Source organism: Schistocerca gregaria, chromosome 4 (genome assembly GCF_023897955.1).
Source record: "Schistocerca gregaria isolate iqSchGreg1 chromosome 4, iqSchGreg1.2, whole genome shotgun sequence".
Lineage (NCBI taxonomy): Eukaryota > Metazoa > Arthropoda > Insecta > Orthoptera > Acrididae > Schistocerca > Schistocerca gregaria.
This window is the reverse complement of record NC_064923.1, coordinates 511,884,469-511,912,133: the sequence shown is the minus strand read 5'-3', so window position 1 is coordinate 511,912,133 and position 27,665 is coordinate 511,884,469. Positions and strand designations below refer to the sequence as shown.

Sequence of the window (27,665 nt, the reverse complement as noted above, 5' to 3'; positions counted from 1 at the left end):
GTTCAACTGTCCATGAATGGTCTGCTAATATTGTAGGCAAAAAATCAGGAAGGTCGTTCTTAGAATGGAGGGCTAGAAGGGACACTTCAGAAGGACGTGAGCTATTGTCTGCAAGGCTCCAGAACTACAACTTGGGGATGCCTCATTACGCAAAATGAAACTATGGGCTACCGTGATACAACCACTGTTGTGGCAACTTAGGATGATAGATGAGAAATATAAGGAATTGAACCATGCAGCAGTTGTTTTTAATAGTGCAAAGTTTATTGATGAAACAGCACAAGAGTTATTTGTGTGCGCAGATGTGCAAGTGGTATGAGTAAAGATAATGGGCGAGGGGGAAGGGGGGGGGGACGGGTAGTCATCACTCTTCTAGCCAAACTGCCGTTCATTTCGTTCCCTGCAATACCAACATACTTGCGACCTAGAGAAAGACAACCGAGCAGTCTGTATGAATGAGTTCAGTGAGAAGGCCACACGAGTAACATCTGACAACGGCCTGGAGACTGCTCACTGAGTCACTACATATTCAAACGCAGCCATGGAAGGCCCATTTGGTAAGTGGAAGTCTCATAACAGACATTTCCTCCGCTGTAAAATCCCTTTATCTTCCTGTTAACGAATGGTGTTCCTGCCCAGCAGGGGAACAGAAGCGTATCGCGTCTTATCGACTGTTTAACAGCCGTCAGTGTGAAGATGGTAGCACCCTTAAATTCCTGAGGAACTAAACCTAACAGACACCGAAAGGTCAGTGGAGAGGGGAGGGACGATAGAGTTCAAGTCCTTGTGATTTCGCTCCTAATTCGTGGCTTGAGCTTCAATCAAGGGAAGGTGGCAGAGTGTACAAGAAAACAGGGGAAGTGGGGAAGTGCACTCCAGCGAAGAGAGCGATGGTCCTGGCAGAACACTGCGAGATGTTGCAGTACAACTGGTAATCTCACCCAAAGGCGGGTATCAGCAAGCAAAAAGACTGGGATACTTTGGATGATCAGAGAACTGGCGGATCACGATTGCATAGGAGACCAAGAGTTGGTACTGTCTGAATCGAGGAAGAGACGTCTCCTCTTCAGTCAGGAGACTGTGTATGAGACTTGTCCATAAGGCGTCAGTGACCAGACAACGATATTTTGGGCGTAACGACTTTGAAGCCGAAGGTGCTACAGAGCCATAAACCTGGCGATCTAGTTAGGATGCGACCAGAGCCCAGTAAATATGGAACGAGTAGCACAATATGCACTCCATTTAGTTGATAGCTAGGACCCAGAGTGCATTAAGCTACCGCGTGCTACTGCTCTGACGAATATGGGGAGCGAAGTCAGCTTTTTTTAACAAGACGGAAGTCCAAGAAACGGGACTGTTCAGCCACTTCCAAGCACTGAGTACCCAAGTAGAGTTTTGGGTCAGGATGGAACGTGGTGCAGCTACAGACATGCACGATCTGCGTTTGTGCAGGAGAGAATTCATGGTAATAGGTCCGCACAGAGGCCTGTCGGTTTGAACCTTGGAGCCGGCGTTCAGCTGAGGCTATTGAGTGGGAGCTGCACCAATTACAAAAGTCGACATCCAGCCCAAGGGTGACTGAGTGGCCCGACGGAGACCAGTAGCCCGTTGATGGCGATGGGAAAGAGAGAGATTCAGCATGGAGCCGTGTCGGACACTTCTTTTGGGCAATAACAACCGGTGGGATAAAAACTGGCGAATAGAAATTGTGTGGAGCCTCGAAAGCTGCAGTCACTGTAGGGAGGTAAATTGTAATTGTGCCAAACTGTTTCCTTTTCCGTGTGCAGGAAAAATACTACAACCAGGTTCTGGCAATTTGAAAAAGGCTGTCCAATTCTTGTTTCCAATCGGACCAGATGGTCACTTGTCAATCGTTCCTTCTGGAAGCCACTCTGATAGCGAGAAAAAAGTTCTCGCCACTCGAGACCCCTGAATGGTGTGTGGGCACAGATTCTTTCAAGTAGTTTTCAAACGATGGTGGTAAGGCTAATTGGTTGACAGATGTCGATAGATGTTGGGCTTTTGCCTTGCTTCATGATTGAGTGTGATGATACCATCTCGTCATTCCAAAGTCACGCAGATTATAAGTAGCCACATTCAGCTCTTTGATTGTATGATTATGAATTTAATCAGGATCTGGTGTCTGCAATGTGCCGAATAGTAACGGTTTATAAACCTACTCTTAGACGCATACAGATAAAAAAAACTGAACTATGACCATCCACTAAGATCAGCGGTCTGTACTTCATGAAGTATTCCAAAAAAATTTAAAGAACTTTGCCAATCTTGACCTTGTGGCGAACACTTATCATTCCTTTTAACTGACACAGTACATTAATTTTACGTAACAACAAGCTAACGGGGTAACAGTCTGACAAAATGTAGAAGAAAAATCTCACTTTTTTTGCTATAGGCTTTAACACTACACCAGTACTATTCATATCTGTGATACTTTAAGTGTGTACGTTGCTAGTTTAATTACACAGTTTCCATTCTCGATTGCAAATAATTATTTACGCGGTGACCATATTCTATAACGTCAAATATTTATGGTATTTTAAAACGTTCCTCAAAAGGCATACAAAAATTATGATATCGCAGACTGTAGTACTTCCTAAACAAATACGAAATACTACACGAATACCAGCAACCTCTGATATGGACGAACAATGTTCAGCGTATTCTATATTTAAAAGCAAGCAAACTTCCACGAAGCGTCAGATTTCCTATCGCTACGTGTTTGTAACTTCTTAGAAAATTACGAGCGTTTATCCTCTTGTTTCAAGCATAGTATCTGTAGTAAACAATACTGAGCTATCTATTAGTGAACAATGTAGCATACACTCAGTAACTCTATACTCATGAACAAAATTACGCCTTTGTGTTTTCTTTCTCTTGGTATGTGTCCTTTACTTTTAAATTTATAAAATGAACTCGTTGGGATTATGTCAACGATAACTGAGAATGTGATTATTTGTGCATAGCAGTATCTATCTTTTTCGATATGTTATTATCTTTGATTTATAATTTTTTGCTACTTGTCTTAAGATTACGGCTGGAAGTGAGCTAAATCGTGAGTACTGAACTATTTAGCAAATATATTCTTTTTTCTTTCTTTTATTTCTTTTAGATTTTTGGAAATGGTGCTGTTGAAATCTCTTTACTTTGAGAGAAGGAAATAACAATTCCTTTTTTTTTTCAGAAAGTACACATCAAATGTCGTTTACTTCAGAGACTAAGCACGATCTCTGCATCCGCGTGCCCGTGTTTTCCCAAACCTGTTATTCAGTTGGCCTAAAGTCGCTGATGTGGATGTTTTCCCAAACCTGTTATTCAGTTGGCCTAAAGTCGTTGATGTGGACACTCACCGCGTATTTTCTGTGAGTGGATACTAATAGTAATAGTGACGCGGTTGATGGTTCTGTTAGATACAGTATTACTCAACTTACGTGTCTGCATCTTGCTTGCTAATGGGCTAATAATGCGGTATCACAAAGCCAACAAGTTCCAGGATAACTTATCTAGTGCCTGCCTACTGACTTCAGCACAATGAGTTTTCTGTCGAGCTCACGGCAACTATAGGTCACCACAACTTCAGCACAACGATTGGCTTTCGAACTCACAGCTCCCATACAGCACCAAAAACTCGAACACCTTTTCCTATTCGAGTGTTCACAACAAGATATTAACTTAAGAACTGGAACAGAACCGGAAATCCAACAGACTATAAATACCCATTACTCCAACTTTCAACATCACTACAAGCGATTTTTGATAATATTCAGATCGAATAACTATGCCCTGACAGGTTTCCGAAGCTGCACAAGATCTAACACTGTCTCTCTCTCTCTCTCTCTCTCTCTCATGAGCTTTCTCCTTCCTCACACAAGTTATCCTACGGAATAACGGAATAACTTCACCAAATTCCAGAGTTGTGGTGACTGAACCCTGTATATTAACAGTAAGTCAACGCCTAGGTGAGCTTCTCTGAATAATACCATTACTACCAGACACGGTTCAGAGCGACATATTCACAGAAACCTGTACTCGTCTATGCAGACGTGCACTACTCTGGCTGTCATAAAACTATACTGGAACCATTAACAAACAAAAAAAAAAAAAAGAACTGCGTTAGACCACTTAATTACTGAATTCAGCCGCTGCGATGTGTAATAGCGGCCCTCTCAAGCTGCCCTCGTTGTGTCTTTGCCTTTCACAGAATGCTTGTGCAATCGTCTCTGGTTCCACCAGACACGATAACTTCTCGTTTTCTCCCCAACATATCTTTCACAACAATAATATAGTTATTTATTAAATATTTCTTTTTGAACAAAAGTGTGACAAGTATAATGTTTTGCGACAGTCTCCCTGTCGTTCCACACTGTTTCTCCAGCGCTTGGTCGTGGATCGTGTGTGCAGACACTTGTCACCGCCTGCTACACCTCATCACCGGAAATAAATTTCCTTCCTCCAATCGCCTCTGAGTGATCCGAAGATGTGGTACTCATTTTGTTTGCGAGGTTTGGTGAGTATAGATGGCAGAATATCGAAGTGCAAGGTATCGATGAATAATACGATAAATATGTGTTCGGTCGTGTGGTTTGGGTTCCCTGTCGAGGATGGGGGGTGTGCACAGCAGCAGAGGCGGGTCTGTGTGATAACCCAATACTACTTCTTTGCTTCTTTACTAATGTATACAGTTGTTGCCTAATGTAACTGGTCAGAAGATGCCGTGGACAGGAATGAGAAGGAACGTAAGGGTCTAGTAATTCCATCCGGCTAGTATAGTCAGTCAAGACAATTTTCTTCTTCACATAATGTTTGGCGCTGTAGCGGCCAGGTAACGGTCGGAGAGGCTGACAGGCGAGCTGCTTGCAAAGTGGAGCGTTGACATAGCGCGCTGACTGATATGGTGCAGACGGCGTACGGGGCCCGGCTGCGGCGTGGAGCAGTTAGCGGGGGTGGAACACTGTATATACACCCCAACATAACAAATAGTCTTTTCACGGGAAAAGCCACGTATAAAACTATTATACTATTACTTGGCACACAAAACTGATCGTAGCACACTATTGCAGAAACAACGAAACAAAGACGCAAAATCCCCAAGATTTTACAGAAGCTCGAACTTTAGCGCGGACTTCAATGCTAGATGCTTCTAACAGTTTCCACAGAGGAACTGTCGAAACCTGGCAGAAAATCCTGAGAGATTCTGATCGTATGTGAAGTATGTTAGCGGCAAGAAACAAACAATACCTTCCCTGTGCGATAGCAATGGAGATACAATCGAAGACAGTTCTGCCAAAGCAAAGTTACTAAACACAGCCTTCCGAAATGCCTTCCCAAAAGAAGACTAAGTAAATATCCCAGAGTTCGAAACGAGAACAGCTGCCAACATGAGTAAAGTAGAAGTAAATATCCTGCGAGTGGTGAAGCAACATAAGTTACTTAATAAAAGCGTCTTCTGGTCCAGACTGTATACCAATTAGGTTCCTTTCGGAGTATGCTGATGCATTAGCTCCATACTTATCATAGACAACAGTTCGCTCGATGAAAGATCCGTACCCAAAGACTGGAAAGTTGCACAGGTCACACTAATATTCAAGAAAGGTAGTAGGAGTAAGCCACTAAATTGCGCGCCCATATCGTTAACGTCGATATGCAGCAGGATTTTGGAATAGATATTGTGTTCGAACATTATGAATTACCTCTAAGAGAACGGTCTATTGACCCACAGTCAACATGGGTTTAGAAACATCGTTCCTGCGAAACGACTAGCTCTTTATTCACTTGAAGTGTTGAGTGCTATTGACAAGGTATTTCGGATCGTTTCCGTATTTTTGGAGTTCCAGAAGGCTTTTAACACTGTATCACACAAGCGGCTCGTAGTGAAATTGCGTGCTTGTGGAATATCGTTTAAGTTATGTGACTGGACTTGTGATTTCCTGTCAGAGAGGTCACAGTTCGTAGTAATTGACGGAAAGTCATCGAGTAAAACAGAAGTGATTTCTGGCGTTCCCCAAGGTAGTGTTATGGGCCCTTTGTTGTTCCTTATCTGTATAAACGATTTGGGAAACAATCTGAGCAGCCGTCTTCGGCTGTTTGCAGATGACGCTGTCATTTATCAACCAATAAAGTCATCAGAAGATCAAAACACACAGCAAAACGATTTAGAAAAGATACCTGAATGGTGCGATAAGTGGCAGTTGACCCTAAATAATGAAAAGTGTGAGGTCATCCACATAAGTGCTAAAAGGAATTTGTTAAATTTCGGTTACACGATAAATCAGTCTAATCTAAAAGCCGTAAATTCAACTAAATACCTAGGTATTACAATTACCAACAACTTAAATTGGAAGAACACATAGAAAATGTTGTGGGGAAGGCTAACCAAAGACTGTGTTTTATTGGCAGGACACTTAGAAAATTTAACAAACCTACTAAGGAGACAGCTTACACTACGCTTGTCCGGCCTCTTTAAGCATACTGCTGCGCGGTGTGGGATCCTTACCAGATACGAGTGACTGAGTACATCGAAAACGTTCATAGAAAGGCAGCACGTTTTGTATTATCGCAAAATATGGGAGAGAGTGTCGCAGAAATGATACAGGACTTGGGCTGGAAATCATTAAAAGGAAGGCGTTTTTCGTTGCGATGGAAACTTTTCACGAAATTCGAATCACCAGCTTTCTTCTCGGAACGCGAAAATACTTTGTTGACACCCACACACTTAGGGAGGAACGATCACCACCATAAAATAAGGGAAATCAGAGCTCCTACGGGAATATGTGTGTTCTACCTTTCCGCACGCTATAAGACATTGGAATAATACAGAATTATGAAGGTGGTTCGATGAACCTTTTGCCAGGCACTTAAATGTGATTTGCAGAGTATCCATGTAGATATAGATTTAGATGTAGATTTCCTCTTTGTTCGGTACATATTGTGTATTACCTGTCTTTCATTGTAGCTTACCCATTATTTCCTCATGATTTCCACTATCTTGCCCCATTTTACGTTGTCAAACGCTAATTCCAAGCCGACAAATGCTATATACGTGTCTTGTTGTTCCGTCTTGCTTACACTATCAAGCTCAACGTCATAATTGCCTCTCTGGCGCCTTTACCTTTCCTAAAGCCAAACTGATCGTTACCTAACGCATCCTCAATTTTCTTTTCCATTCTACTGTGCATTATTCTTGCCAGCAGCTTTGATGCATGAGCTGTAAATCTGATTGTGCGATAATTCTCTCACATTTCGCCTCCTGCTATCTTCCGACTTGCTTGTATGATCTTCCGAAATCTGATGGTATATCACACAGCAGTGTGTATAGTTTTGTTCCCACTTACCCAATGATTTTAGACTGATTGATTGGCAGAAGGGTTACATGACCAAACGGCGAGGTTATCAGTCCTGCGATTCCAAAGTGAGTCACAAAAGAAAGAGGGTCCGCTAGAAGTGGACAGATCTAGCCAGGGGAGTCAAATTACAAAAATAATCATCATTAAACACACACAGTAATGGCATAAAATGTGAGCCCAAATCCAAAAAGGGGGGAAATGTAGGCGGTCATGAGGTCACAGACCAAGAAGATTAAAAAGTCCTAACCACAACCAACCTGCCCCTGCTCCGAGTCTAAAGTAGAACCTTGTATCGGGAAATAAAAACCACTTTCACTGAGGAAACTGAAGACCAGTTCAACCATCCGTGGATCGTTTGCTAATATTAAATTTAAGGAGCCGGGAGGACTATACTTAACACCGAGGACCAAAAGATGGGGACATTCCAACAATGTGTGAGATACCTTCTAGTTCCTTGATTGTGTGTAGATTATTACTGTGAGCAGTAGCGTACCAAATGCCACTCTACTTTTGGGCAAAAAGATCTGACCTAGATCCGCCTATCCGCAGCTGGAATCATGACAGGAAATAGAGGTAAGTATCTGAATCTCTAGCCAAACGGTCAGCCAGTTCATTACCTGGGATGCACGTATGTCTTGGGACGCAGAGAAAGAGGACTGAACAGTAGCAAGCAGAAGAGTAGAGAGGTGGTCGTGGATAGCAAGACCGAAGCGTGACGAGATCAGCATCGGTCGATAGCCTGCAGCCTGCTCTTGGAGACTGAAAAAATTAAAACACTGTGGAGCGAGGCCTGAGAAATGGAGGGTCCTGTGAATGCCTAGAAGCTCTGCTGTGAACACCCTACATGATCTTAGCAATAAATGGTGTTCGAAGCCAGCAAGAAACGTGAAAGCGTATCCTACCTTAGCGATTGTCTTAGAAACACCAGTGTAAAAGATGGTGGCACCCAAGAACTCTGCAAGGATGGCACATACAAGATGCCTGGAAACCATAGGAATGACTGAGACCTTAGGACCCTGCGATAGATCAGTCCTAATTCATGGTCTCAGCACCATCCAAGGGGGGTTTGAGAGGAAAGACAAGGGGTGCAGTCCAGTGAGGCGAGATGGAGATGCTGACAGAGGGAAGTGAGATGCATGACAACTGGCAAACCCACCTGTGGGCGAGTGTTAGGAGGGAGGAGTCCCTCATTGGCGAAGAGAAACGGGACTGTGCTACAACATTGAGAAGCTGGTGGCCTAAATTGAGTTCTGGATCAGGGTGTACTGTGGGCCAACGACAAAAATTCATAACCCGCGTTTTGGAGGGGGAAAACGAAGCCATGGACGGTGGCCCACGCAGAGACCCATAGGATGGCACCTTGGAGCTGGCACTCAGCAGATAATACCAACTGGGTGCTGCACCCGATGCGAAAATTGTCAACATACAATGCCAGGATAACCACAGGCCCAACAGAGGTCACAAGCCCACTGATGGCAATGAGGAAGGATATGACACTTAGCACAGAACTCTGTGAGATACCATTCTCCTGAATCTGAGGGGGATCTGAGTGAAGTGCTAACTTGAACCTGGAAGAGCCAGTGAGATAAACACTCACAGATAAAAATCAGACTGGGACCATGGAAGCCCCCGTCATGGAGGGTAACTAAAATGTGATGGGGCCAAGCCATGTCATGCACCTTGTGTAGATTGAAGAAGACTATGAGAAGGTGCCAGCAGTGAGTAAAAGCCTTTCATATGGCTGATTCCTATCAGAGTAAATGGTCATTTGGATGATGGTGCTTGGTTTGTGGGGTGCTCAATTGCGTGATTATCAGCGCCCGTACAAATTCCCAAACTTTGCTCAATCCAATCTCGTCACTTTCATGAATGGTCAGCTGGAGATAGCCTTGCCCGAAATCCACAGTAATAAGGGGACAAAAGGCCCTGAGATTAGAGCACCAAACATAATCTGAAGCTGATCATCCTTTCGAGCAGTTTACGAAGTACATTAGTCAGGCTAATTGGGCGGTAGCTGTCTAGAGACGTCTGGTTTTTCCTGGGCTTAAGGATGGGCATAACTATACTGTCTTGCCATTGTGACAAAATCACGTGTGAGGCAAATGTGGTTGAAAACTCTGAGGATCTTTTGTCTCTGGGGAAAGTCCAAGTGTTGAATCATCTGGTTGTAGATGGAATGTGGACCTGGGACCGTGTCTCTTTAAGAGCTAAGAGCCTAAACAAATTCCCATTCAGTGAGGGATGCATTACAGGGCTCAACATGTGTGGGATGATACAGTGAGAGGTTTGTTCAACCCTGCATTTCTGCCAGAGTAAGGTGGTAGGGTACGAAGAGGATGATGATGATGTGGCAAAGTATGTCGCGAGGTGTTCAGTGCACAGAGGACCTTGGAGGTTCAGACCCTGGGCAGTGTACTGTCGCTGGCGGCCCAGAAGGCAATGGAGCATGGACCAAACCTGTGATTAAGAGGCATTCGTCCTCAGGGAGGAAACATAGCGCTCCCAGTACTCCTTTTTACTCCACTTAAGATAAAGATCCTTAGCATGGAGACACAAGTGAAGATGTTGGTCTGTGCAGTGTGTCGCTTAAATCGCTGCAGCGCCCATTGGCGGTCCTGGCCAGTGACTGTGCCATTCTTGTTCCACCATAGTACCAGTCGATGACGAAGGGGACCTGTGGATAGGAGGACAGCAGTACCAGCAGCATGAAGAGTAGTGGCAGAGGTGCCTTGCACAACAATATCAATGTAGTTCGAGAGGGAGGTGCCAAAGTTCACAGCACACATATATAAAGGCCAATTGGCCCTGTGGAATGCCCAACGTGAGGGCCTGTCTTCAGGTAGTAGGAGGGTAATAATAGAATCACTGGTAAGTGGTCACTGTCACACTATGGGATGACCAGGGAAGTCACAAGGGCAGGGGAGGAGATCGTGAGATCGATAGCAGAGAAGGTGCCATAAGTAGCACTCAAGTGCGTAGGGAAACCACCATTGAGGGGAGAAAAATCTAGGTCCATGATAAGTTCATCAAGTATGATACCACTACCCATTGAAGTAATACACTCCCACAGTGGATTGTGGGCACTGAAGTCCCCAAGGAGGAGAAATGGGGCAGGAGTTGCTGGATTAAGGTAGACAGTGCAACGTAAGGAAGTGGCCTACCTGGAGGAAGGTAGGCTTTGCAAATTGTGATTGCCAGAGTCGTGTGCACTCTAATTAATGTCACTTCGAAGCTGGTACATAGGGGTGTCCAGTCACTAATGACATCGGAGTAAATCGAAGTCCAGACCCCACCAGATGCTAACCTGGAACCAGCACGGTTCCTACAGAATGACCGATAACCACGAAAGGCTGGAGAGTGGCCATCATGGAAATGCGTTTCTTGAAGAACAAGACAGAATGTAGAATAGGAGGAGACAAGACGTTGCATTTCTGGTGGGTGACTATAGTATTCGTTGCAATTCCACTGGATGATCGTGTGGCTAAAGTCCAAGGTAGACATGAAGCCAAAGAGGTGGTCAGGTTACTTGGTCACTAGTCGTCACTGACAAGGATGAAGGGACATCCATAAATAAGATGTCAGAAGGCACCTCCAGGGCCACTGGGAGCATCTTGTGTTGAGATTTCTTCTTCTTCTTCATCATCATCATCATGAGGTGGAAGGGCACAGGGGGACTACAGGCTTCAGCAAGATCTGGAACCGAAAGAGGGTCAGCGACCTTTGGGCACACAGATGGTGTGCCTCGTGGGCGAGTGGTGGTAAGAGTCTTCTGGCCAGAAGAAGCCGGGGAAAGGGGTCCCTGGAGGGAGCCCAATCACCAGCAGATGAAGAAGGGGCACTATTCGGCTGGGGAGGGGGGAGCTCCCTAATGAGAGGTTGTGGGAACTGCAGGTGAGGGAGATGGGAATGGGGCTGGGATAAGGACGAGGGCAGAGGAGGAAATGAACCAACAGAGGCAAAAGTTGAAGATAGTGACACTGGATGGAGTCTCTCTCACTTTTGGCGGGCCTCAGGTTAAGACAGGCGATCAAGGGACTTATTCCTAGATCATCTTTTCTCTCTTGTAAGCCGGGCAATGTGGGGAGCAAGGGAAGTGGCGGTCAGCACAATTGACAGACACAGGTGCCGGAACACAGGGGCTTCCTTCATGGTGTCACGGTCACCATATGAAGGGTCCGCCATACTGTGGGAAGACATATGCCCAAAACTCTTGTTCTAAGTTAACCAAAAAATTTGATTGAACATGGATCTATGTTGAACATTCATTGCAAGCAATATTCCTCTTCACAAACTTATGTACACTATCCTCAAAGGCTTCCTGCGCAAATATTGCTTAAATCAAAATGTACCAGTTGAATCAACATTGCGTGAAAATTGCACACCGGCAATTTACATTAATGCTCTGGAAGAAACACGCAATGAACTCAAGGACAGCATTATCTGGATTTCAGATGACGTAACTACAGACACTGTGGTAGTTACAATGCAAATTTAATTGTTGGTGCTTTAAAAGAAGTGCCTCCTTCCTATTTTGCGGCCTGCAAAGAACGTAATCATTCTACGATCACCAGATTTATGACTGAAGGTAGAAGAAAAATATTTCCAGTATCTTCTGCAGATGAGAAGGTGTTTATTTCAGATGCTACTCCCAATATGGTGAAAGCAGGAAAATCTGAGTACTTTATCTCAGTTAGGTTCATGTGACGTGCTTTGCCCATGGAGTACATCGCCTCGATGAAGTACGTTCCACGTCTGTGAATGAACTGATTTCATCCACAAAAAGTGCTTCTGAAGGCTCCTGCTCGCATCTAGACCTACAAGGAAAAGCTGCCCAATGTTCCTTTACCTCCCGAACCAGTGTCAACTCTGAGTATGTGGGCCGAAGGTGTGTTGTTTTACAACGAACATTTCGAGGTCATTAGAGGCGTAGTAAACGACTTCGATAGTGCATAGGCTTTGGCAGTTTGCAGTGCAAGCAAGCTTTTAATGATTCCGGTATTAAAGACATTACTGTGATTAGCACTTATTTTTCCCATATACCTGTAAGTAGTGAAAAGGTTGAATCTCAAGGTTTGGCGTTGAATGAAACTATTCAGTTAACGAATAAAGTTATCCTAATGAACTACTCATTGTTGGAGGTATTTCCAAGAAAACGTAAAGAAAAATTTGATTTTAAACAATAACCCAGGCTTTGAAACCCTTGTGCCAAACTGATAGTTTTGTTAATGGGATGGGTGAACTTTTACCAGAAATAGTAAGTGCCAACATAGCACCCAAATTCAAATACTGCCCAGTTACCTCAGTTGATGTAGAATGGTCCTTTTATGCTTATAAAAGCGTTTTGAGTGATCGAAGACAATCTTACGACCGAACATTTCAAAAGGAACTTCGTCGTTTATGTTTACAACAGTAGAAAAATGTAAAAATTGTATATAATGTTTTGGTCCAGTACTATTAAAAGTTAATGATGTTAAAAAATTCATGAATGTATGTTGTTTGAATAAAATATTACGGAGTTATTGAGCGTGCCCCTTTGCGTGCGATACATTGCAAAATTGGACTCTGCACATATGGATTGTTTCGCTGACACACTCTCGCATCGCATCCGCTTTTTACCGACAATAATAGCAGAGGAGGAACAATTCTTGAAACACGGTATGCATTCCCATTTTACAAAGTTTTAAAAAATAATTCCAGAAAGGCCCCTTCCTAACCTCTACCGGAAAGTATTCGTAAAATGTTTGCAGCCTTCTAAATGTACCGATTTTTCATGTGGCCGGCGATCTTCCTCGTAACTGATATGCACAGGTTCGACTTCGAAATATAACGCACGCAGTAACTACCAAGTTTTTTATTTTTGATCTTGCACATTTAGACACGTTTCATGCATTTTCAAGCACTGTTCATGCATATTTGCATGCATATTTTAAGGCTTTTATGATGCATATAATCCGGGCTCTACTTATGACAAAGATGATCAAAAAGGGGCAGTGAAAACATGTTCAAGTTGAACGGGTTTAAAAAATATTTTCCAAAAGTCTTAATTCAGACGAAAGTATGATTTTTCTAAGGACGTTCGTTAATGAATTATTGGTACGTCAAAATGTAGTTTAGCCCAAAAATAAATGATACATGGCATGATCAAACACGTTTTTTACTACGTAAATCACCAGGAACCATCAGTTTTACAGGGAATCAATCTTACTATTAATTCTGCATTACTTGAACACCATAAAATAAAAACAAGTTTCTCTCTTGTTTTATCTGATTCAGTTAATTACACCCTGTCATTAAGAATAGCTGTCAACATCACAAGTTACTTCTACGGGACGTCTGTGACTTTGCTAACAATCTACAACGTCGAAAGTTAATTTGAAACATCTCGCTAAAAGTAAACCTACACAACATCGTGAAAGATGTATCAAATTATTTTCCTTACTTTTTTTCATTTCAGTATTAAGCAAAATACTGCTACACAAAGAAAAACACAAACATATTAACTTTTACTCACCCTGGGTCGTTGATCACCTCTCTTATGTTCTGCAACAAGGACTGTTTCGATATTTCGTGAAAGCGGAGCAGACGTGCGACGCCCCTTCTCACACACATCATTACGTTAGAAGGCTGATCGCCCCACAACGGAATGCCTATCATAGGTAGTCCATTGTAAATGGCTTCTATAGTTCCCATCAGACCACCGTGAGAAATGTACAGTCGCATTTTGGGATGACCTGTGAAAAAATACGACATGTACTTTAAAGGGTGAAACATCCGATGTTTTTTCTCCTTACATAACTATGGAAGAAACAGTGTCGTGACTATACACCAGTTCACAATATGAGATTAATGCAGAACATTCTTAAAGTTTGTGTGTTTGAGTAGGGTAACCATTAAAGGAAATGGTACAGCTGGAAGCAATGAGCTACCTATTGGTTAGGTGATCCATGCATCATAGCCAAGGCAATTCTTTAAATGTGGAATGGGTAACTTTCTCATTTGTGACAGTTACCAGTTCGTTTACAAATTTTTAATGGAAAATTTAAACGAAGTAAAATCTCATTTAGCCTTTGGGATTGTGCTGAAAAACATACTAATGAACATATAACTTTTGTATGGGAAAAGTTGAAATTTGAGGCTTTAAGGACGTTTAGAAGAGAAATTACTTAGCAGTATTTGGTCATTTAACATTTAACTGTATTAAATTAGAACTGTGTGCCAGTTGTGAGAGCCGGCCGGAGTGGCCAAACGGTTCTAGGCGCTTTAGTCGGGAACCGCGCAGGTTCGAATCCTGCCTCGGGGATGGATATGTTAGGTTAGTTAGGTTTAAGTAGTTCTAAGTTCTAGGGGACTGATGACCTCAACTGTTAAGTCTCATAGTGCTCAGAGCCATTTGAACCAGATGTGAGACCGCAATTTTTCAATGCGTGTACAATGTTCAGATAGGGGAATGCAGCCGGGTGAAGCCATCGACAACAGCCGTTATTTCGACGGGAGCACACCCTGTCATTTTCAAGGCAAAACTGTAACAAGTAAGCGCTGTGCAAGCGAATGTAAAACCTCGGTTTTTCCAGAAACTCTGGAAAGATAGTCTACTGCAAACTCTAGCGCATATCACAAACCGAAGACCGACGTAAAAAATAATCGATAGTGAAATTAACAATCAACGGGCGAAGTAGCATGAACTCTGTTCCTCTGACAAGTGAGAGAGCATGAGTCCATTCAGAACTCAGACAAAAATCACCATCTCTATTTATTGCGTTGCTTGCTAATTTCATTTTAACAGCTTCCTTAACAACACTGTCCCAATAGCTAGAAGTGCATGCCAGAATTTCCGTGTTGTTTTCACAGGACGACTTGTGTCAAGACAACGTTCTGCAATGGCGGATTTAGTCGGCTATTTTAAGCTTGTGTGCTGCTTATGCTCAGCACACCGGTTCTCCATAATCCTGATATACCAATATATGACTTGCCACAACTGCAAGAAATGCGACACACAGACACACACACACACACACACACACACACACACACACACACACACACACACACTTACGGAAATTGAAAGGTCCCTGATCTTAGATAGTGGTCGAAAAAACACACTTCATTCTGACCAAAGATGATACCGATATGTGGTAACTCAGCTGACAGACTCTTAGGGTACGAGATACCATGGGCCCTGTGAACCAAGATACGAAGAATACTCTCCCCCCCCCCCCCCCCTTATGTTGAACTGAATGGTGACACCTGTCAGCGTGCAGATGTCAATCAGTTTGTGTAGGCTTCCCGTAACAAGATGTCCCTAAGTACCATCCACGTTGGGTTGTTTGGGGCAGGAGACCAGACAGCGAGGTCATCGGGAAGAATGGGGAAGGAAATCGGCCGTGCCCTTTCAAAGGAACCATCCCGGCATTTGCATGCAACGATTTATGGAAATCACGGAAAACCTAATCAGGATGGCCGGACGCGGGATTGAACCGTCGTCCTCCCGAATGAGAGTCCAGTGTGCTACACCATCCAGGTTCCTGCTGACCAACACGTCAAGGAAGAGAAGACAGTCATCCTTTTCCACATTCATCGTGAAAGGAATATTCGGGTGGATTGAATTAACGTGTTCTTAGTAGTCGTTCAAATTCACCCTGCCATAAGGTCAAACAATGAAAAAAAAATCGTCTACCTATCGGAAAAACCCATGCACGTTTCAAAGGCGTCGACTGCAATACACGTTCTTCGAAATTTCCATGAACAAATTGGCAATAGCATGTGAGAACCTTCTTCCCATTTCAACTCCATCTGTCTGCTCGCAATGTCACTGAAACAACGTGGAAGTCAACATGTCGAAATGGGTTCTTTAGATTAGCATTTAACCTCAGTCAACGGTAACTAATCAGATACACACGAGAAAGGCCACATCAAAACTTACTAGGATATCAGTCATTCAAACTGAATTCTCTAACCGACGTACGCGTTGCTGCAGGTTTTCCTTGAAAATGGTAGTGTGTTCTCCCGTTTGAATATTGGGGGTTGTAGACGTCGTTGTATTCTCCTACGTTATTTGAACTGTGTGTCAGATGTTTGATTTCCAGGATTTCCAGAAGATTAGCACGAGAATTCTCAAATGTGGTTGCACAGAAGAGCTGAAGATCAGGTGGGTGGGTATTACAATTACATAGGTACTGTATCTAATTTTGAGGAAAGAGCTTGGCTAGAATCAGGAATCGTTAGTATCGTAATGAAGGTAAGTGTGTAGGTTGGTCGGCTCTGTTGCGCGGAACACTCCATGTCCTGTAAGTTGGTATCCATAGAGATGAACTTCTTCCAGTTAGGATGACACCTGCTTGGAAAGCTTTCTCTGCTGCTTTTCAGGCACTACATCCCGTAAGTTTGCCAACTTTCGTGACGAGTAACATTCCACCTTTGATTACGCGTCATTCACTGTACACAGTAACACACATCACCATGTACACGTCACAAGCTGTCTGATGCAACGGGGTAGTGGTGTGCGTGCGGCACAGGTTGATGCGCCGATGCGATGCGTGCTGTCATGACGTGAAATACGTGTTATGCGCGAAGCTATGTACAGTACGACTGTCTGGTGGTCAGGGATGTGCGCTGTTTATGACCCACTGCCTGTTCCAGTGTACAACAGATACCCGAACTCTATGCGAGTTTGTGGAACAACTGAATGCACCGTTGCAATACATGCATTCAGACTAGTGGTCATCGCTTTAACAATTACTATGAGATAAGTTGTTATGCAGTTGCTTTGTATATCCATAACACAAACATGCATTTCCGACCATCGGTGCCCTATCTCAGTATAATCGGTTGTGGACCCAAAAGCTTTGAACACCCTGTAGAATTGAAAAGTAGACGACTTGCACTATCTGCTGAGCGCTTCAGAAAGTTTAACTCACGATGCCCTTCACCTTCACAGGGAGCTAAGTATCACGGTATTGTGGATGTCATGGAATTAGGCATCCTCACCCTACCAGTAATAAAACTCAAAATATAAAATCATTGTTTGTTATACCTTAACGTACAGTGAATATTTGAGTATACTCAACTTAATTTGAATCTACAGTCGTAAATGGGGGGGGGGGGGGGGGCATCGCATGGCAACTGTTTCCTCTCTAACCCCTTCCCAATCCTAAAACTTTGTCTGTCCAAGGAATCTGAAGCCTTTAGCGTAGCCAAGACACTTAAGGGCGCAGAATTTTAGTGGGTGCACTCGTGGCGCACGCTCAGGCATTCAGTGACTGACTGACTGACTGACTGACTTACAGTCTTATTCTTACGGGCTATTTACAAGGTATCACGCGTGTTTAAGGAATTTCCTGTATGCTATTTACTTTCACCCGCTGTGATACGTCGCATGTTGATAGCTGTAAGGTGTAAGAGGTGTGCTACTACTTGTGGCTACAGTCAAGTTCAGAGCGAAAGCGGAACCACCCATGTTACAAACCCATATTCTGAATCCCTGTAAGTTAACAGATTTCTTGTCCCTAGCATTTTGTCCATCCATTCCAACGTTAGGTTCGAATAATACCGCGTCCAGTAGCGCCGCAGTAGTTGTTTAATGTCTAGTGCTAGAAGCATAATAAGGCAGTTTCTGATTATACAAGGGCTCTATCAACGAATTCTGTCTAGGAATACAAACCAATCAGCAAGTGCAGCTTCGAGCGAGGGAGAAACCTTTGTGCTAGATGGCGAACTTTAAGGACCATGTCTTATCCATTTCATGTACTGTAGATTGTGGTAAGTCGTATGGACTCGATTGTTGAGTTCACGAATTTAAAAATATCTCGCCAATGTAAGAAAGGTGACTGCACTATTTGCTTACTTAGTATGTCATATTGGGGCAGCCACTTGCGCACCATCATATTGGGTGGCTTTTCTGGCAATTCATCGTCCTCCCACTTCCATAGTACGCGTTGAGGTAGTTCTGCAAACGCTTCCAGTATGGCCTTCCGTTTCTCTGCTGGCAAATCCGTTGCTGATATTGTCGAACCGAATGTGAATAGAATTACTCCATGTTCTGCTCCGTTCATGAAATCCTGGATGTCCTGCGAATAAACAAACATTCTATGAGAAATTTTAGTGGCGAAAGCTTCTGAAAAAATACAATTCGAGATTGTTATTGCTAAAGTGTTCTCAATCGCAAATATTCTGTTTCAAATACCACTGTACTGAGGACTGAACAATATTTAACAGCTCTCATTACCTCACATATGTGTGTAATCCACACACTTCTCATCCACTTTATACCCAGAGCAATTTGTTGGTCATTTGTGGAGTAACAACTCGTCCACAACAATTTCAAGTTTTCATACAGTGTAATGCACGACTATGAAGTTTTCCTCAATAACCCTGCTGGCATGTTAGAATTAGCTACTTTAACCAAAACATCTCATGCGGTTTTAACTGACGTAACCTCGAAATAGTATTATTAAACAATGTAGAATAAGTCAGGCAAACAGCTTATGAAAAACTCGTGCTCTGTATAAAAATAAATCATCTTATTCACTCATTTTATTTGAAACCCACACACAGACTTTCACCACCTTATTACAACTAAATTACATTATTTCACTGAAAAGATCTGTAGATATTCACACTGCAGCATATAAGAAGTGCCGCATGTTAACTGTATGGCACAATACCGTCCACTTTGTGTGTTTTTTTTACTAAAAACTCATTTCTATGTTCAGCCACTTTTGAAATAGGAGTGAAGTTATGAATATTTCACTGTCATTGTGAGCATGAGCTAAAGTGGGTGCTTTGCATATAATCCATTTTTTCAATATTAAAATATGCAGCTCATTTCAAGCATTTCAAGTTTAAAGAAAAATTCGACGTTAGCTGTATTTAGTTCCCAACAATGTATGACGTAACATGAACCTACCGAAAACTCAGTGACTCCTAATTTTCACTGCTAACTATTCTTATTTCGCATAGCAGCGCACTTAATGCCGAAATATCATAGCAATGACCATCAAAGCAACGACAGGCAGGTCATTATGAAGCTGAAGACTGAGGCTATGAGATGTGAGAAGCACTTTAAGACTGATTAACGCTGCAGAGCAGTTGTCAATGCACTCCACCGTTCCCTGAATTTAGCGACACAGGCGTGGTTGCTGGAATGTGTAATAGAAGAAGTGCACGTTTCACAAAGGGACCGTGTCTACCTGTCATCGCCTATTCTGTAGTGATGGTATATGCAGGACTTTGTCAGAATTGAAAGTGGCAGAACTGAGAGCACCAGCTACCCTAGCATATAAGGAAATGTAGCACTTATGGCGTGTCTCAGGCGAGATTTGAGCTATTTTGTTAGTCTCGTTCCCAAGTGGCGAGTGGCGGAGCGCAAACAGTAAAAAAACTGTAATTAGAGGGTCGTGAGATTGAGTCCTAGGTGGAAAATATTATCCATTTTTACGTTACTTACAATGCAATAAACTGGAATAACGCTCAATATGTTTTATTAATATGTTCATAGCACACGACTGATTTTCAGATAACGTGTCACGACGTGAAATTTTGATCCTCGCAGAGCCAGCTCTCAAAACAGTGACAACTCTGGGGAAGCAATGGACGGATGACAGTCTAACAATGGGGTGAGCTTAAACTGCATGTGGCCACGGCATGAGTACTCTGCATTGTACGGATGACTGTAAGACTTCTCCACAGTGCCGACAAGTCGCTACAGCACTTAAGGGATTTGTTCCCGTGTCTCGGTCCGATGCCATCTGCTAGAGGCCGGACTGCCAAATGATTGTCTCTATGTCCATTGTTCCGAAGTCATGAACGTCCCTACTATGATGTACAAGTATTCGCCTTAGTTTGCGCGAGGAGTGGCGAACTGACGTGTATATGGGCTATGTCAGCTTCAACCTCGTCAGCAGTGATTGACTACGTGTTAGTGCTACAGCATAGGGCAATTTGCATTATTGTGAGGCATTGCGAACAAATTACAAGCTGTATCAGGGAGGTTGCTGAGAACTAGACGTAGTCCCTGGTTAAGGCAATTCATGTGCTAGTTCTATAGGTCTCTGCTGGGCCACTTGCAAAGAATTAAGGTTTTCTTCGAAGACGAAGAAGAACGTACGGACATGTGCTTCCCTGACTGGAGCGTCTCACAGATTAACGTCATTGAGTTAGTACCAATATTTGAAGCTATTGAGGACTACGATTTCCATCAATTGGACTAATTAGAAGAAACAGTCAAAACATTCAATGAATTTTTCTGTAATGTTAATAGAAAGTTTCACACGGAGGTAAACATAGCGCTAAATAAATATTTGAAGCTATAGAGGACTACGATTTCCATCAATTGGACTAATTTGAAGAAACAGTCAAAACATTCAATGAATTTTTCTGTAATATTAATAGAAAGTTTCACACGGAGGTAAACATAGCGCTAAATGAATATTTGAAGTTATAGATTACCACGATTTCCATCAATTGGACTAATTAGAAGAAACAGTCAAAGCATTCAATGAATTATTCTGTAATGTTAATAGAAAGTTTCACACGGAGGTAGACATAGCGCTAAATATTCCTTCGCCCAGTACAATCCCGTCCACTAGTGTACACTCGCGCACGATTATTGTGTTAAGTTTGTGCTGCAGCCTCTCAGGACTTTTCACAAAAGCGTCTCGTTTTCTGTTTTTCTTCACAGCTAATACACTTGACACAAATTCCGACAAACTCACTTGTTTGGTAGTTACTGTATCGCTAGAGACGCATTTTTTCCCTAACCAGGTCACCACGACATTAAGCACAATGTTTCTGCCTACTTTTGAACGGTTTTCCGCTCGTACTTTTCACAACACAACCAACTCCAGTTTCACAGCACATACGAAAGACAATACTACACGAGCACGACCGGCGGGACAAAGAAATCGACTGTCCAGTGAGACCTGAAACAAGAACTTCGTATGTTAAGCAGTTAATACTGTGATTGGCGGAAAAATGTAGGACTTCCGATGCTTTAGCATGTAAATCTTGCTAGAATAGTGGGTTTCAAACTGGAAGTAATTACCTTCTGAGGAGCAAATTAAAATTTCTGAGGGGTAAAAACAAAACGAGTTCGATCAAGATTTTGTGACCACTATCACAAATCAGTTTGATGTCCACTACTGAATGAAACCCTCTACATATTTCCATGGAGCGACACTAATCAGTGTCGCTCCTGCATATCATCTTATGCCACCTGCCTGTATTCTATTAGTTTATCATCCCAGTCTTGTTGTTGTTGTTCTTGTTGTGGTCTTCAGTCCAGAGACTGGTTTGATGCAGCTCTCCATGCTGCTCTATCCTGTGCAAGCTTCTTCATCTCCCAGTACCTACTGCAGCCTACATCCTTCTGAACCTGCTTAGTGTATTCATATCTTGGTCTCCCTCTACGATTTTTACCCTCCACGCTGCCCTCCAATACTAAATTGGTGATCCCTTGATGCCTCAGAACACGTCCTACCAACCGATCCCTTCTTCTGGTCAAGTTGTGCCACAAACTTCTCTTCTCCCCAATCCTATTCAACACTTCCTCATTAGTTATGTGATCTACCCATCTAATCTTCAGCATTCTTCTGTAGCACCACATTTCGGAAGCTTCTATTCTCTTCTTGTCCAAACTATTTATCGTCCATGTTTCGCTTTCATACATCGCTACACTCCATACAAATACTTTCAGAAATGACTTCCTGACACTTAAATCTATACTCGATGTTAACAAATTTCTCTTCTTCAGAAACGCTTTCCTTGCCATTGCCAGTCTACATTTTATATCCTCTCTACTTCGACCATCATCAGTTATTTTGCTCCCCAAATAGCAAAACTCCTTTACTACTTTAAATGTCTCATTTCCTAATCTAATTCCCTCAGCATTACCCGACTTAATTCGACTACATTCCATTATCCTCGGTTTGCTTTTCTTGATGTTCATCTTATATCCTCCTTTCAAGACACTGTCCATTCCATTCAACTGCTCTTCCAAGTCCTTTGCTGTCTCCGACAGAATTACAATGTCATCGGCGAACCTCAAAGTTTTTATTTCTTCTCCATGGATTTTAATACCTACTCCGAATTTTTCTTTTGTTTCCTTCTCTGCTTGCTCAATATACAGATTGAATAACATAGGGGAGAGACTACAACCCTGTCTCACTCTCTTCCCAACCACTGCTTCCCCTTTCATGTCCCTCGACTCTTATAACTGCCATCTGGTTTCTGTACAAATTGTAAATAGCCTTTCGCTGCCTGTATTTTACCTCTGCCACCTTTAGAATTTGAAAGAGAGTATTCCAGTCAACATTGTCAGTCTTATTTTTCTTGAAATCCACAGAAGAACTTCCTTTGGTGACCAAACACCCGTATTACTGAGTACTATCCACTCCACTACTTTTTTCGTGTCTGTGATACATTGAGGTGACAAGTGTTTTGAGAAACCTTTTGTTCTGCCAAGTGCAGCAGCTGACCGTGCTGTGGACTCAAGTCGTTGGAAGTGTCCTGCAGAAATATTGAGTAATGCTGCGTCTGTAGCTGTCCATAATTGCGAAAGTGTTGCCCGAGCTGTGTTTTGAACACAAACTGGCCTCTCGATTATGTCCATGGGATTAATTTGGGTGGATTACTCGCTCTAATTGTTCCGAATGTTCTTCCAACTTGTCACGAACAGCTGCGGCTGGGAGACATGGTGCATAGTAATCCATAAATGTTCTTTGTCTGGGAAAATGAAGTCCGTTAATAGCTGGAAATAACAATCTCCAGTCAACGATCGGTTTATTTAAACCAGCGGACGCAATCCATTGTGTGTAAACGAAGTCCACGCCATAATGGAGTCCATCAACTCGCACAGAGCCTTGTTGAGAACTTGGGTCCATGGCTTTGTGTAGTCTGCGCCACACTAACCCTGCCATCAGCTCTTACCAACTGAAATCTGGACTCATCTGACCAGTTCTTGGTTTTCCCGTCGTCTAGGATCAAACCTATGAGGTCACGAGACAAGGAGAGGCGCTGCAGGGGACGTCGTGCCATTAGTGAAGGCACTCGAGTCGCTCGTCTGCAGCCATAGTCTGTTTACGCTGAATTTCGCCGCACTCTCCTGATGAATAACTTCTTCGCACTCCTCACGCGTTTCTGCGATTCTTTCACCCAATGATACTTGTCTGTTAGCACTGACTACTCAAACTGCGCTTCTCTCTGTCGTCAAGAGGGCCATGAACCACTGCACTGTTCAAGGTGAGAGGCAATGCCTGAAATCGCCCTCATCTCGTGGTCGTGCGGTAGCGTTCTCGCTTCCCACGCCCGAGTTCTAGGGTTCGATTCCCGGCGGGGTCGGGGATTTTCTCTGCCTCGTGATGGCTGGGTGTTGTGTGATGTCCTTAGGTTAGTTAGGTTTAAGTAGTTCTAAGTTCTAGGGGACTGATGACCATAGATGTTTAGTCCCATAGTGCTCGGAGCCATTTGAACCAATGCCTGAAATTTAGTATTCTCGGCTCACTGTTGCACTGTGGATCTCCAAATACTGAATTCTCCGAAATTGTACGAAGTGGAATGTCCCATGCGACTACCTCCCAGTACCATTCCACATTAAAAGTCTGCTAATTCCGGTCGTGCTGCCATAACCGCGTCAGAAACTTTTTTTAATGAATCACCTGAGTGCAAATGACAGCTCCGCCAATGCATTGTCCCTATATACCCTGCCGAGTGTTAATACCGCACTTTCTGGCACCCACCAACTACATTTGGAATCAGAATTGCGGACGTCGTCTGTCCAGTACGACGTTCAAGCCCACCGCCTGCAGTAGTCACAAGATGGGGCGAGTGCCGTCAAAATTGTTCTTTTGAGTGTTGGACGTTTTGTTTGTGTTTTGAGTATGAAGTGTTGAAAGACAGACTGTAGATGTTTTGCGTAGACATACTATTTTTGTTGTCAGAGTAAGTGTTAGTGTATTTGAGGCAGTAATATTTTTCGTGACATTTGATTACTTTTGTATTGGTTTATGACACTAAGTATGACGATACGGAGGTGTAGTAAATCAGGTTATTCTTGTACTTAAACCCGAAACAAAACGACTAACTGGAAACGAAAGCAACACAATGGCAGAGTCAAAGACGCAAGGTGCGTCGGAACCAGAAGCGGTACGGATTTTGTTGGGAAAAGTAGCACAATTGACAGCAGACATTGCGCAGTTGAGAATGAATTAACATTTAGAAGTGAGCGGGAAACCGCATCTGATCAGTCGTTGTTGCCTAGGGTGCAAGAGATTGATCCAGCCGTCGCAACTTTGATTACTCCGTTTCTGGCAAGGCACCTAAGGAGGTGCGTTCGTTTGTGAAGGACTTTGAGACTTCAGCGGTGATTAATGGTTGGTCTGATGAGCAGTTGTTACATATAGCCAAGATTAAATTAACGGGTGAGACAAAAACATAAGTAAGGTGTTCTGAGGCCTTAAGGAAGGCAGGACAGTTTAAGCAGTTAAAGGAAGGGCTTTTGCAAAGGTACAAGAAACAGAATAGCGCTCGGTACTTTAGAAAGACGTTAAGTACAATGACAAAGAGACAGGGGGGGAGACGGTCGAGAAATCTGATGACAGGATGAGGGAAATTAATGAGTGTACTTACGAGGTGGATCAGAGCGATGAAGCGAATAGTGTTCTGTTGCAGGAGGCCGAGCAAAGGGCACTTTATGTATTTTTGAGAGGGTTGCCGGCGCATATGTCACGGAAGGTGAGTGAAGGGACTCCGAACGATTTGTAATCGGCCATTCAGCTGGCAGTTCAATGTGAGGAAATAGACACTGGGGTACGCGAGAGGCAAACAGTACTTGCAGCGGGTATAAAATGTTGAAAGTGTGGTCGTACGGGACACATTCAGAGGCAATGTACCCAGTTACCGAAGAATAGAGGAAGGGGTGGAAATTAGCAGCGTGAAGGATGGAGAAGTGGGGATACGAGAGGTGGAGATACGAGAGGTGGACAAGAGTTAAACGGCAGAGTGGGCCCAAGACCCACCTAAGGGCGCTCCCGTTTAATTTCAATGCTACGAATACGTATGCAAAGGTGGAACGTTCAGTGGTTGGGTCCATAGGACATAAAAGGATTTTGTTGGACACATTGGTGCAAGTGTCAGTTGCTACTAAGAATATAATGGGACGAAGGAAGTTAGACCCACCACGTTATAGGTTGTGTGGAGCGGGGGATAAGGAGGTCACGCCTTTGGCGTCGGTGACAGTTGACTTTCGAACAGAGAAAGTCCGATGTAATGCATGCATGGAGTTAGTACCAAGGGTAAGCGAGGGCTACGACATGATCCTAGGATTCTTGCATCAACATCATGCCAAAATTGACCTTGGACAACAAACTGTGGAACTTAGTGGAATGTCATTTCCGCTAGGGGAGACTTGTCAATGCAGAGTTTTCACGAGGGGGTGTTCAACGTAATAAACCAATTGAACCACGTACATTAGCATTAAGACTTAATTCGCATGAGTGTGTGTCTGGAGACACCGGGAAGTCGATTTGGGTAAGTGTGGAGTCGAACCTACCTGTGGGTACTGTATGAGTTATTGAACCATTGGAGGATAACGAAGTTTTAGGTCCATTGGATTGTTTTGTGAAACAGTGTTGTTCGCTTACAGGAGGAGAACGACAGGCGATTACTTCGCGTGAACGTGAATAATTTTAGCGCTGTAGACGCGAATTTGAGGAAAGGAATTTTAGTATCAGATGTGAATGTGCCAGATGACGAAGACTGGTGTTCGAGAGGTAGGTGAAGCGATCAACCACTAACTGCCGATAGAACTGCATTGCGTGACAAAATGAAGCATTTGAGAGGAGGAGGAAGAGAGCATATGGAAGAATTATTGTGGGAACTTAAGGATTTCTTTTCTCCACAAGGGGCGTTAACACCAACTCCAGTAGTTCAACATAGGATACCAACAGGGAATGAAGCACCTGTTTACCGTAAACCATAAAAGATACCGAGGCATTTGCAGGCGATTGTGGAGGATTTCATTGATTAGCAGCTTGCGGAGCATAGTAATAGTAGCTGGGGAGCAGGCACTGTCGTTGTGCTTAAAAAATCTACAGATGCAAATAAGAAATACAGGTTCTGTTGTGGCTACCAATACGTCAATAATAAGACAGTAACGGACGCATACCCAATTCCAAATATATCGGAGACTTTGGAGCACTTAGAACAGTGCCAGTACTTTTCTACGATGGATTTGACAAGTGGTTATCATCATTTAGAGGTGACTCCAGAGGATTGTCCAAAACCTGCCTTCTCTACACCTGGAGGCCATTACCACTACATTAGAATGCCATTCGGTTTAAAAAACGCTCCAGCAACGTTTCAGAGGTTGCTAGACAGTGTCTTGAGTGGTTTGAAACCATGGCAGTGTCTGGTCTATTTGGATGACAGTGTTTTCAGGTAGTATTGAGCAACATAGACACCGGTTAAGGGAAGTCTTTATGAGGTTGAGAACAGCTCGTTTGAAGTGGCATTTTGCATTAGAAGAAGTAAAATATTTGGGTCATATTATCGGTAAGGACGGAGTGCGAACAGATCCGAGGTTAATACAGGCTGTAAGGCATTTTCGGGAACCGAAAACGGTTAAGGAAGTGCAATCATTCATCGGACTTTGAAAACTCTATCGAAAGTTCGTGAAGGGTTTTGACGATTTGGAACACCCGTTGACGCGATTGTTAGGGAAGGGTGTGAAATTTGAGTGGACAGAAGAGTGTTAAAAAGCGTTTGACAAGCTGAAAGAAGTGTTAACATCGAGTCCATTTCTTGTGTTTCCAGATTCTGAAAAGGAGTTTATACACTCCTGGAAATGGAAAAAAGAACACATTGACACCGGTGTGTCAGACCCACCATACTTGCTCCGGACACTGCGAGAGGGCTGTACAAGCAATGATCACACGCACGGCACAGCGGACACACCAGGAACCGCGGTGTTGGCCGTCGAATGGCGCTACCTGCGCAGCATTTGTGCACCGCCGCCGTCAGTGTCAGCCAGTTTGCCGTGGCATACGGAGCTCCATCGCAGTCTTTAACACTGGTAACATGCAGCGACAGCGTGGACGTGAACCGTATGTGCAGTTGACGGACTTTGAGCGAGGGCGTATAGTGGGCATGCGGGAGGCCGGGTGGACGTACCGCCGAATTGCTCAACACGTGGGGCGTGAGGTCTCCACAGTACATCGATGTTGTCACCAGTGGTCGGCGGAAGGTGCACGTGCCCGTCGACCTGGGACCGGACCGCAGCGACGCACGGATGCATGCCAAGACCGTAGGCAGTGC

At 43.5% G+C, this 27,665-nt stretch overlaps 1 protein-coding gene across 1 annotated transcript in view; it reads right to left on the bottom strand.

The window, feature by feature from the left end:
• LOC126266940 (UDP-glycosyltransferase UGT5-like) overlaps nt 1-27,665 on the bottom strand; it is a 91,263-nt gene that overhangs the window by 2,819 nt on the left and 60,779 nt on the right. Inside the window, exons 3-4 of the mRNA XM_049971634.1 lie at nt 18,202-18,424; nt 13,873-14,092 (exon numbers count right to left, since the gene is read on the bottom strand). Coding sequence (XP_049827591.1) covers nt 13,873-14,092; nt 18,202-18,424 — 443 coding nt within the window. The remainder of the gene's footprint in view (nt 1-13,872; nt 14,093-18,201; nt 18,425-27,665) is intronic.